Source organism: Sinohyriopsis cumingii, chromosome 4, assembly GCF_028554795.1.
Source record: "Sinohyriopsis cumingii isolate HCF-2022 chromosome 4, ASM2855479v2, whole genome shotgun sequence".
NCBI lineage: Eukaryota > Metazoa > Mollusca > Bivalvia > Unionida > Unionidae > Sinohyriopsis > Sinohyriopsis cumingii.
In genome coordinates, this window is record NC_142964.1 from 58,784,147 (window position 1) to 58,798,131 (window position 13,985).

Here is a 13,985-nt window from a genome sequence, read left to right on the forward strand (position 1 = left end):
GTGTATTTGTAAGCCGTGGTTCTAAATTTTCTAGAGGAGCGCTTTTCCGTCTCTCGAATGGAATAGTACTTTTCAGGGTTGACAAAGGGTGGTGAACTTGGTTTAGAGGGTTCGGATTCTGGTTCACTCATGTCCTCTTCAAAATCACTGGCATGAATTTGTGCCAAGATTTCAGCCCTGGTACGAGGCGATAGATCACGTTTCTGCCTCTTACTTTCTTCTTCTTTCTTCTCGAATGAATGGGATCGTTTCATCTTGAAAGCAAAAAGTCAAATGACTCAAGTTCAAACACCATAAACTACTTTATAGTCATAGTAGACCAGCGTATATAAAAGGGTGTGTGTCTTGTCCTTTCACTATTCATTTCACTCTCAAGCCGAGCACAACGATGGAAGAGACTGATCAGATGGAACGTTTCGTCAGAGCTTTGCGAGGGGTCATTAGAAAATTCTCTTCAGACCAGCCTACGGACTACTCTCCTTCCTTTAGAGATAAAAGTCAAGATACTTGCTATATCTGTCAGAAGAAAGGGCATTGGTCTTCAGAGTGTCCAGACCGTCAAAAAAGAAAAAAAACAGGGGATAAAAGAGACAAAAGTCAAGATACCTGTTATTATTGTAATGAAAAAGGACATTGGTCTCCAGATTGCCCAAAAAAGAAACAAGAGGAGTCAGAAGAAAAGAGGAATTCTTCAGAAGAAGAGAGGGATTATTCAGAGGAAGAGAGGGATTCTTCTGAGGAAGAAAGAAGACAGGTGAAGAAAAAGAAACAGGAGAAAAAAAGAAGAAGGGAAGAAAGCGAGGAGGAAGAAGAGGAAAAGAGTGTGACGGTGAAGAAATTCAAAAAACAGAGAGACTAAACAAGGAGAAAAGAAGAAATTAATGAACTTTTTATTAAAGTGTTGTGTTATAAATTGTGAATTGGATTGTAAAAAATGGAGAAAAGAATAAATGAATGATATAAGGTAAGTGTCTTTGAGTTGTGATTTTAAAATAAGAAGCTAAACTCACGCACTCATACACAGACACGTATTAAAAGGGTAACATGGGTGAGTTTTTTTTGAGTTATTGGCAAATTGAAATTGTATTTCTTTTCGAGAAATGTGGGTGGCCCTGAAAAGGGCCTTTTTTCTTCATGGTGTAGGGGTGAGTTTAAGCAATCAATTTTAACTGCCTTAAGCCTTTGCCACGGCCAAGGCCTACTTCTGGACTGCGTAATGTTGATGATGATAATGATTGGGTTGAAATCACTAAGGGTGGTACGGTAGGCTTAGTCACAGGGTTGACATGTTTGGCTCGGGAAGGTCGTATTCTCTTCGGTCGTGATAAAGAAGTCTGATACATTTGTTTCAGACTTCTTAACTCCGCTAAAATGTCAAACAGTACCGTGACCGTTTGATTTTCACCCTCTTGTTTCTTTGCTGCTACTTCTTCTTGCTGTTGTTGCTGTTGTTTTTTTCTTACCTCTTCTTCTTGTTGCTGTTGCTGTAGGAGAAAAGCCTGTTCCGCTTCCTTTTGTCGTTGTATAAATTTCTCCAATTCTTCTTTCTGTCTCTGTCTAAAATTCTCCACTTGCGGTAATGAAGAAGGTAACGAAGGTTCCGGAACAAATTCTTGCGAGGAGAGAAAATCCACAAAATCCCAATTCACCTCTTCTGAAAGTAAGTCCGAGTTCCCTTGGGCAGTCTCCCCTGCTGGTGCACCCCAATGGATCGTTTTCTGAGTTTCCGTCATGTTGAATCACTGTCGCATAGATTGACTGCACACAAGCGCTAGCGAATCTAAATAGACTACGTGACGTCACAGACTGCTCTCTTCGGATTGGATGCGAGCTGACTGAATTCTGTAACGCGTGTTCGGATTGGTAAATGAACTCAATCCGTTTCAATCCTTCCTCCGCCTATAAATAAGCGCCGTTCAATGCATTGATTCACCTGTTCTCGTCGCTTCAAGATGTGGACTACAGTTGAGTCATCCACCCTTGTGTCTTCCATGATGTTTCGGACAGACTTGCTCATGTATGTCCGATCGAAGTGGACCGTTGTCCACAGGACCAACACCAGCCTGTGGATACGTAGGATCTACGTCGAAAGACAAGGATGCCTGAAAAGAGTGCTGATGTACGGACCAACAGTAAGACGCAGCCTAAGGACAAGAAGAAGACCAATGCGGTGCCATTTATGTTAATGAATACATTAACATAAAACCCAAAGGCCCTTTTCAGGGCCAGCCATATTTCTCGAAAAGAGATAGTCTTTGAATTGCCTACCCCTTTTTTAAAAAAAATTTTAAAAAAAAATCCCATGTTAAATTCCCCTTGTCCGTAGAGTGACCCACGATTTATAGCCATGTTAAATTCCCCTTGTCCGTAGAGTGACCCACGATTTATTGCCATGTTAAATTCCCCTTGTCCGTAGAGTGACCCACGATTTATTGCCATGTTAAATTCCCCTTGTCCGTAGAGTGACCCACGATTTTTCGCCATGTTAAATTTCCATTGTCCGTAGAGTGACCCAGGGGTCCCTGTAATGCTAATTCCCATTGTCCGTAGGGTGACCCCTTTCACTACTAATAGCCTAGATAAGAAAAAATTATTACAACCTAGCCTCAAGAATCTCCTAAATCATATTTTTTATATACCACCACATTCTACATACATTAGTGGGAAACATATGGAGGAAATCTTTCTTATATCAAATGTCCTCTTAATGCTTGTTTGTAAACACGGGGTTTTCTTCCTAACGTAGAGAACATGTACACACACACACACACACACACACACACAACAAGCGCGTTAGTAAAGATGAAATTGAGGTACATAAGCAGTAAATGTTGTTGTAAACAGACCATACATGTTGTTGTAAACAGACCATACATGTTGTTGTAATCAGACAATATATATTGTTGTAAACAGACCATGCATGTTGCTGTAAACAGACCATACATGTTGCTGTAATCAGACCATGCATGTTGTTGTAAACAGACCATGCATGTTCTTGTAATCAGACCATGCATGTTGTTGTAATCAGAACATGCATGTTGTTTTAATCAGACCATAAATGTTGTTGTAATCAGACCATACATGTTGTTGTAAACAGACCATACATGTTGTTGTAATCAGACCATACATGTTGTTGTAATCAGACCATGCATGTTGCTGTAATTAGACCATGCATGTTGCTGTTATCAGAATATACCAGCAACCACAGTTTCGTCTTAGGGTATTTCAAGAGTTATCTTTATAGTGGCGACTGTACATATCTGAGCGCATACGGTGTTCATGATTGCATTTAAATGTGACTCGTCTGTTGAAATAATTTTATATGTTAATTCAAGAAACTAATGCCAAGGTAGACATGTAAATATATTCCTAATATAAATACATAATTGGCCAAATACGGTGAGTTTAAATGTATTTTCGTAGAAACTATGTCAATTCCGTTTCCGTGTCTTTGAATAGTATTTTGTGGCCTCCAATGCACAACGTTTAGCTTACAAGTACATAAATAAAGAGTTATAAATAGATCCGTGGAAAGTCCACTGTGTAATTCACTTGATAAACTCTACAGTTTTCTACACAAGGTCAGCAAAGTTATAACAAGTCGTAATTAGTTTAAAAGAACATCTTTAGAAGTTAACACAGGAGGTAAGATTTATTTATTATGTTGGAATAATCCGTAAGTACATATTTTTCCATTAGATACAATAGTGAACATGAAATTAGATTTTAAAAGATCAATATCGAAATTACATCCTATGTCAGCCATTTTTTCTTCATTGTTTGAATCTAACAGACAGATTACTATAAAATATAGCGTTACTTCTTAATACCTCAAAAAGCAGTTCTAGCGTGTGGACTAAAAATTAGAAAACGAACCAGTGCCACTAATTCCCGTACCCAAAACACAGTATCGTAGATAAATCTGGCAATGTATGGTATAATGATACGATCCACCGAAACACCCCAAACCATTCCAAACCACCCCAAGCCCTTGAATCACCCCAAACCCTCTCGTTACGTATATAAAGAAATTAAAATAAAAAATACTTTTTATTCATATAATTTACTGGAATTATTGATAAAAAGCTCAAAGTGTTTTACAACAAATTTGCATAGAAGTACACACATAGATACAAACATAGAAAGAAACTTCAAAGCAAAAAAGAACAAAACGACCATTGATCTATTACAGACAAGCTGCTTTTAGTACATACATACATACATACATACATACACGTACGTACGTAAGTACATACATACATAAACTTTTTCATTACACTAGATACATACATACATACATACATACATACATACATACATACATAGACTTTTTCATTACAGGAGAGTGATAAATACATAGATTTTTCATTACAGGAGGGAAATATTATTATCTTAGATACGTTATCTTAGAGAACGAGGGACAGAAGGACGGGGACGGATGGAAGTTTTTGTGTAGGAATGCTTTGGGATGAAATAGATATATAAATATATAGACAAACATACATGTATCAAGACATACATACAAATCTAAATGAACGCACAAACGTATCTATTGACGGCATGGGAACAGAACATAAACAGCTAAAATAAATCAGAGAAAAGAAGGGAAATAACTACACTGATCATTAAATATCTAAATGGGCAAATAATGCATAGATTGATTCAATGGTGCAAATAAAAGCTATCTAAAATTATCCCGCACAACATGTAGTGAAAACTGTATATGTACATAAATTCGTACTCTTACTGATCATAATCGTCAAAATCATCAACATATCATCATCATAATCATCATCACCAATATGATACAAGACCACGAAAGAGGTACAATATCGGTAAAACTTCATAATTATTTCCGCTCATAAATTATGTATCCATTACTTCTCCCTGATTCTTTCTACATGTTGTAGGCAAATGTCGCGATAGATATGATTTTTAATTGAAGTTTAACCAATTACATAAATAACTTTGTATAAACAGAAATATATTATTTTTTATCACATAGTCGGTACACTTTGCCTATAGTGTGTGCAGTTTCACATTTTTGATATTATATCATGTGAACAAATTACTTTGGTCCAAATAAGCCGATGAAATTATTGTGCAGCATTCTCTTTAATGATTGGCTGTGATCGTGGTAAAACTTTTTTAACCCCGCCTTCTGGAATGTTTAGTTGTCCATGAACATTTTTTCCGACATTGTTTTTTTCGATTCTGAAAAGGAATTGTGGTAAAAATGGTCTCTTCTGTCTGAATACGGCCAATTTAAGACCGCAGGGGCTTGTTATGTCATCTATAACATAACAGGAAAAATGACTCAAACCCCAAGACAAGAACAACAACAACAAGTAAAACTAAGCGTATTACACAGTTCATAGTGAATGTGTACCTTGGGGTTGGAGGGAAGGGGGCGGTAAACCTGAAGCATGTAATTCACCTTATATACAAGCGTGGTTTAAATGTTAACTGACAGAAGTAAATAAATTCACCTCTGTTCATGGAAGAACGTGAAATAAGCCGGTCTCCAAACTGATAGAAGTTTATCCAACCACTGCATATTTACGCTGCAAATATGTGATGCAATTCCGACTCAAAATGAAATTTGTTTACGTGTTCTGTAGTCTGCTGTTCTGAGTCAAATACTGTAAATATCCGGTCACAAATACATTGCAGTAAATATGGGAATTTCTGCATCCAGGAAACCTCCTTTGAAATGAATATTGCAACAATGTAATCTTTAGTTGTGAAAGTGACATGTTAGGTTATGTAAACATGGACAGTCTGCTGCATTCTAACCAGTACTGCGCCAAACAATGTGACATCACGTACATTTGTTATTTTGTTGAAAAATGATTTTGCTTGTTTAAAATGTTATGTTTATTATGTAGAACGCGTGTTCTTTGACCTATAGTTTGTAAGAAAAGTATAATCTACTTTTAAACGTTAAAACTATTTAAATTTTGTTTGTGACTATTTTTTACACACAACAAGTGAAAGGTGCAGCGTCTTTCAGAATGAACGAAAATATTCACTCTTCCTTTCTATCTAAATAATTTTCACTGAAATAAAAACTACGTGATAAAATGGATCTCAAATGGGTAATGATTTAATATTAGATCTACGAGACTCGTTGAATAATGCCCAGCGTTTGCTCGACAAGGCTCGCAAAAGCTGAACATTATTCAACTCGTTGAATAAATTCAGAATTAAATCATTACCCATTTAAGATCCTCTATACATTACACGCCTCACATGTGTTCAGAAAAAAGCAGGAAAAATAATCCTGAAAATCATGGTAGTTATTACGAAACCTGCCAAGCCTCAGTATTTGGAATTTAATAATACCCATGAAGGTATTGCTACTTGCTTTTAATGCAGTCACATAATTAATTACATTATATACAAATCTTTTATTTGCTCTTTCATTCATCGGTCGCTTTCGTTGCCTGGCGTTTTAGCTTTTCCATTTACTTCGTGCTAATAGAGTATTTTCCGTCGCTTGATTGAATGTAAGGTGCTTTCGTTTGGCGTTCGCTATCGGACATGAAATTTTGAAGAAAAAAAACTGTCTTGTCTTCCTCCGGTTTGCACATCCACTCTGCATCATGAACTAAATAGTTTATGTGTTGCGAGGCGAAAATTTCCAATTTCGTGTAGAGCGCTACGGCAGTTCTAACAAAGTGTAGTTCAGTTACGCTGTTCAATTTCTGAATGAGCTCCTGCGTATTTTGGCTGCCAATTAACGGAAGTTTTAAGTATATTATTCACTGACTCTGCATTATTATTGATCTAGAGTTTGTTGGAGCGATTTCTTCTATTTAATTCAAAGATGGATATTCTGTGTCACTGTTTAAGGCTGGTCTGCAAATATTCGACAAAGACAGGATAGTTTTACCTTACACTATTATTCAAATCATCTGCACGACTTTCAAAATAAATCGTTGTTTCTGCATCTATAATACCGCCAGCTCCAAAAAGGAGAGTTAATATAAAATTGACGTTCTTTTTTCCACCCCAACTTTGTCTTGCAAGTAGTGATTCATATTATTTTAGAGATGCTTTTTACCCAGATAGCGCGTTGCCTCTGGAATGACGTATTCAATGGCTTATGTCAGCAATTTCTCCTTGTATGTGCCAAATTCCATGTTTTCTGAAATTCGGAGCTATACAACTTCAACTTGAGAGTCTAGTTATTGTAACCTTTATAAGAGTAAGTCCCAAGAAGATTGGATTTTCATTTTTTTTTCCTGATGAGTCTAAGGAACTTGTAAATAATTGTTGTGACATAGAAATTGGCAAGATTCACTGTTCTGTTTATTCCCTCTGGCTGGTACTCTTCATTTGCAAGAGGGCACTACATACTTTCCGTGTACACGTTATTACCCTTACAAAGAGAAGAAAACTCGCTTGTTCAACAGAATAAAATATTGAGAAGATTTTTAAAAAAAATTCTTAGCATCCTATACTGTCCTTGAATCAAATTATTTCTGAAAGTAAGGAATTATTATTATGACGTTTATCATGATTATTGATTATTTCCCAAAAAAGCTCCTCGCATACTTTAAATCATCCGTTAAGACAACTTGAAGGCCGCCATTTTGGAACTGCGTCCATCCATCATGCCTTCTTCTACGTGTGGAATCGCACAAAACTTATAATATATTTTCACCGTTCTGATATAGTACAGAGATCATCAGGTGAATAGTTTTTAATAGTTTTTAAACCTTTGACCAACAACTCTTCTTCCACCTAAATATGTACCTCCTCCATTACATCGATCGTTCGATGTAATATGGTCGTGTATCTGCATTTACTTTATGAATATAATTTTTCTTTCGCTTTATTCATTGCACACTCAGTGTATTAGAATGCTCTCTAGAATGAAGATTGTGCTGGTTGTTATTTATAATTTTGCTTGTGTTCGTGATTATCGCCCCTCCTTTCTACTGAGAGGTGTGTTGGTGTGGATTGAATGGAACAGATAAAGATTTTAAAATCAACGCAATCAATACAAGTGATTTTATTATTGCGACCAGTTAACTAAGAATTCGAATTCCAGGTATTATAAAATTGTTGGAATTTGTCTTCCCATTAATCCATCCATCTACACCCACCCCCCCCCCACACACACACACATGCACACGCACACGAATCGTCGTCAGATATGCTCTCTTATCCAACTGCAGATTGAATTACAAACACAGATCTGCCCTCGCATAGCGCGCCGGCAGATTTTTATGAGTAATCAGTAGAACAAACAGCATAGACTCTGGTCTGCATGCAGGTTATGCTAAGGCAGATCAGGATCATTGCTGTTTTGCAGTCTGACTCAAGTTACAAGCGAGTATGTACGGTACATTAGAAGGCTCTTGAAAATTGATTTATGTTAGGAGGTCAATACCTAACATTATAATACATTTTCTTTCCTTTTAAAAAAGAATATATCCTGGGGGTCAAACTTTCGTGAAAGACTGAATTTATAATTGATTCACATGTATTTTCCGCATACATTGAGCCATCTCAGACTGTTCTTAGAAGAGACTCCACACATCTGGCAAATGGCAATATCAAGTCACCGGAAACTGCTCAAGTTTTCGGCTTGAATATTTTCAAGTAAGCTTGTAAATTGTAGTGAAAGAGGTTATATAAACAATTGAATAGACTATCGAAGAAGGCCTAACACACATCAGAAGTAATACTTGAAGCACTGGAACAAGATTAAGAATTTCTGATTCATTTCAGGGAACTATTTTAAACTATGGGTTGACACATTCTTTTATCACTCCCGTCCTAGGACGGGAAATCCGATTGCAAAACAAAAAGTCATGAGTTAAAAACACGTGGACTCATCCAATTTCTTAAATACGTTTTTAAATTTTATGTTCAAAGTTTCTTTTAAGCTCGCTCATCCCATGCATTTTGTTTTACTTTACTAGTAAGTATATGGATAACAAGTCTTTAGAACGATAGTCTTGAAGCGTTTATTTCAGGTACTCCAACGTCAGGTCTTACAGTTTTCGTTATTTGTTATTATATCGTTCCATGATTTCGGACTAACCTAGATACCAACAAATTCTTACGACATAACCTCAAGAATCCCCCATATTCTTACACTTTTTATGCAGTATCAGAGCTTATTCAACATACAGGAAATATTAGGACATCTTCCATATGTCATGTGTCATCTTAATATTTATAAACAATGGGATTTCTTCCTAATGTAGGTAACGTGCACACACACACATACACACCCACACCTTGAAAATGATGATTTCAGGCACGTAGGCAATAAAAATTGTTGTAAACAGATCAGTGTCTTCAGTTCGGGGTACACCATGAGCTGTGTGTGTCTTTACATTCAACGTACATGTTTGCATTAAAATTAAATTCGTTTATTTATATTATTTTACACTGTTTCATATTACATAAGTCAATTCAAGAAATTAATGGCAAAGTAGATCTGTAAACAAGTTTCTATTATAAAAACAAAATTGGCCATGTTGAGTTATAATGTATTTTCGTACTATGTCCGTTCCGTTTTACATCCTTTGACTAGTATTTTGTGGTCCGTATTGTACTGCGAGATACCCGACGTCAAACAAGTTAAGCTATACACTATAAATAGATGTAAATAGATCATTGAAGATTCGACTATGTAATTCATTAGGTAATCTTTGTAGTTTCTTACAGAAGGGCAACAGTGCTATAACCAATTCTAATTAGTTAAAGAACAACATCTTTATAAGTTAACACAGCAGTAAGATCTAAGATACTAGTTATTATTCTGGAACATCTGTACATATTTACTTTTAAACATTATTCATAAGGAAGAATATGGAAGTGGAAACTACGTACTATGTCAGCCATGTTTTCTATATTGTATGTATCTAACAGACAGATTTCTTTAAAATGATAGTGTTGCTTCTTCCTACCACAAAGAACCTTTATAGGGTGTCGGCAGTGGCGTCACTAGGGGGTTGCGGACCGCACCAGGTGACACCATCAGAGGGGGTGACACCAAAATGACGGTCTGTAAAAGTGTTGAACTTTGTGCAGGAAGGAGGTCCATGGGGGTGACACCATGAGTTACCGCACTGGGTGACACCAACCCTAGTGACGCCACGGGGTGTCGGCTAAACTGTTTAAGTCAAACCCGTTCCAAATATTCCGTACCCAGAACACGTTATCCTAGATAAACCTGGTAACGAATCATAAAATAACGTGTTTGGTAGGATTACCGTTAAATTGGTAGTGTTTAAGAAAATGTATAAAGTTTTACGTAGAATTATATGCTTTCTGGGAACTAAAATTTCGTAACCCAGACAAAGACAAGTTAAGTACTGGTGTAACAAATAGGGATAACATGTTTCGTTTTTATGATATGGTATGATTGAGTTGTTTTAATTAATAGTTTTATTTCCAGTGTTTCTTTTCTGTTCTTCTTTACTACACATACATTTAACATCTAACTTATCTTTCTAGGTTGTCAAAAATTAATCTCATAAAGAACTAAAAATGTCTCCTTGATTTATATTTTAATTAATAATAAATTCTTTAATCTTTCTGTTATTATATTTTTCTTTGATTCATACAATTACTAAAACTTGTTTCGTGCGATAGGAATAATTGGCATAATAAGAGTAATAGCTATATTTAGTCAATAATGTTTCATAAACACTTTTATTAAGAAGGTCATTACCCATTTTGTCTACACATAAGTCATAAGTTGTTTAATATACACCTTTTTACTTTAGACCTTGACAAAAAGCACACAGAAACATGACTTCGAACATTCCTGAGTACTACAAAGAAGTATCCTTGAGGCTGAATAGAGTTCTGGATACAGTCGGACTCGGGGAGAATATTCGTTGGAAGAGAATAAATATGTGGTTACAATCAGAGGAGGTGTACTCTGTGCTGTTTGGAAGTCAGTATCATTATTTTGGGAGTCAGGCAGAGGCAACTACGATACCTGGCCTACAGTCAGACATAGATTGTGTTTATTGTTTTGAAGGCAGAGTTATAAGGGATCTTGAGAGCTGGATGCCTGGTATAACAACAGTCCTTATAATAAATGATGAAAACACACCTCCAGGGTATACAAAGTTGCAGAGGGTAAACATTCGTCAACCATGGCCTATACATAATCAACATGATGATCTTGTAAAATTAGATAGATATGGTCAATCTGTTATCTGCAATGATCATCATTATCTCAAACTTCATGCTTATGAACACCACGGTCCTGCTAATACAACATATTATAGGCAATTTGCAACTGACGAAGTGATTGGAATGCGACTCCATGCCTGGCCAGACCAGGCTTCTCGGTGGTTAACAAGGAATAGACGGCACAACTGGCCATCACATCAAACGATTCGCCTCATTCAGGAGACGGGTGCACTGCTGGTTCCTTTGGGTCATAAACTTAGCCAAGAACAACACCTGGAATGGCGAATATCCATTTCGTATGGGGAGAAACTTCTCGTGTGGCTATTTAATTCAACACAATACAAGTGCTATATTCTACTGAAAATCATAAACAAAAGTTTTATAAAGCCAGCTGTAGGTGATGGAACATTGAGCAGTTATCATTGCAAAACATGCATATTTTACCTAATAGAAAACACACCGACAGCGATGTGGCAACCTGACAATCTACTGCTATGTGTTGAATTATGTCTGAGACTGTTGTACAACTGGATTGAAAGTAAAATGTGCCCCAATTACTTTATTCCAGAAGAAAATATGTTCCAGGGTAAAGTGTATGGCCATGTGCAGGGTCAGCTGCTTGGTGTTCTTGGCAATCTGCTAAGACAGGAGGGGAGATATCTGGTAGGGATATCATGTGACAACATTGGACAGAAGCTGGTGAGGACCTGTCAGATTCCTCTCATGGAACTTGAATTACAAAGTCAAGATATCCCACAAATTATGATGCTCTCAGTTGGATTTCTGTTTAGGAACTTAGTAATAGCTCTAGATTGGTATCTTGAAAATGTTTTTGAGACCCATCAATTAGATAGGTCCTTTCCCTCTTATGAACCACGGCGAGAAATAAACACTACACTGTGGAAATTGCATTGCTCCAGCATAGGTTCAAACCTTGCTTCTAAAAGTCTTTCTGAGGAAACTCCTGACCAGAATGGTCTGGATATGGCCCAGGAGCTTCTACTTTGGGGATCCTCGTCTGATGTTGCATCTGGAAAACTGAAGCTAGCTGCTTTTTATTTGGTCCAGGACAACCTTGATATGTCAAAGGATGTATTGAGTGAAATACACACAAACTACAACTACAAAATATCGGACCTAGACGGTATATCTCAACACACATTTCAAGCAATATTAAGTGAAAACCTATCAACAACACAACTAATAAGTCAATACTTTGCCTTGCCGGTATCTTATCACCCTTCAGGGACTAACTGCATTCCTAAAGCACTAATTCCAGAGTTGTTCTATTTTACAGGGTCAGATCAAGGCAATCGACATGAACAACTCTTGCGAAAATGTGTAAGAGTTGACTCGGAATTTTATCTCTATTTCCTTGAATTCCTATGTTATCATCGACAGAACAACAGGTCACACAAGAACGCTGCTCTGGACAACATGATCTATGTCATCGGATATGAGCATCTCTTGTGTAAGAACACCGCTCTTAACCTTCTGGCTTACTGTCTGACGCAAGATGGGAGATTGACGAATGCCTACAGTATTCTCTGCAAGTCCATGAAACTCATAAAAAAACACAACGGTGCAAAATGGCAAATATCTACTCTCATCAATGCTGCTTTCAGATTCCTACGTGGTGAACAGTGATGCAGAAATGTTAGTGGATAACAAGTACACGAATGCAGATCTACCATACCAGCCTTTATAACGATTTAAAAGTAACATTAAGGTTATTCCCCAACTCCATATATAATAGTACTTATTTCTTATTGAGATGGAAATAATAACAGGGAATGTATGTATCTATGGCTATGGTGTGCAACTAAAATCTTGCATATTTAATACGATGTAACGTTTTCTAATACAATATTTAATTACTGATTCTGAAAATATACTTTTAATTTCTCTCAGTTTCGAAAGTTAATATTTGTCTCAATTTGAAGTGCAGGGGTAATATTTTCGCAATTTGTTTTACAATTTTAATCTTAATATTGAATATTTATCATCTTGACCCTTTTTTCAAATAGAGACGTATGCAAAATGTCACATTCCATTCACATCCTAGCATATGATTTGAGTAAATAGTTTTGAAAATAATTTTGCAATCATGTTCCAATAAAAAAATGACATAGACATGCACTTAAGGCAGTAGGACCAATAGGAAGAAAACTGCAGGAATAACAAGTGGACTACAGTTACCTGAACATATGGACCTAACCGCAAATGATCGGAATACCCCCCCCCCCCATATGTCTTATTTAGACGATATATACAGCTGTAAATTTGTTATGTTGTGTTCTCTCAAGAAACGTATGTAACTGAAAATCAATAACCATTATGACATATACATCCATTCTAGATTTTAGTTTGAAATATAATGAAGGATAATACTGCTAAAGTTAGTCTCATTCAACCAGACTCTCATATAAGTCAGAGATATATGTAGAACGAGGATATGGTCAAGGACAGTATGATGAATGACTGTAAAAGATAGATGTAACTTATTTTGTTTTTCTTATCATCTTGTCAGGTACTTCAAGGACCAAGAGGAAGCAAACTGTATGAATAGCACATGGGTTGAAATTAATTAGAACATGTTTGGACCTTTCCGCAAATGATCGGAATAAAACGATCCCAGAAATATGTATTAGTAAGACGACTCACGTGACTCTGAGAGATCTATACATAAAACGAATATGGTCAAGAACTGTATGATTGATTGTTATCGATAGATAATATTATGCTTATTTTTTCTCCTTCCGTTCAAAAATACCATGAGGATTATTTGTGTATAAGTAACCAGTTATTAATTT

At 36.4% G+C, this 13,985-nt stretch overlaps 1 protein-coding gene across 1 annotated transcript; it reads left to right on the plus strand.

The window, feature by feature from the left end:
• Positions 1–3,560: 3,560 nt before the first annotated feature.
• On the plus strand, positions 3,561–13,672 carry LOC149801232 (uncharacterized). Its single transcript, XM_089955305.1, has 2 exons — positions 3,561–3,645; positions 10,755–13,672. Exon 2 carries the CDS (start codon positions 10,780–10,782, stop codon positions 12,817–12,819), a length of 2,040 nt encoding a protein of 679 aa, XP_089811431.1. The 5' UTR covers positions 3,561–3,645; positions 10,755–10,779; the 3' UTR covers positions 12,820–13,672.
• The last annotated feature ends 313 nt before the right edge of the window (positions 13,673–13,985 follow it).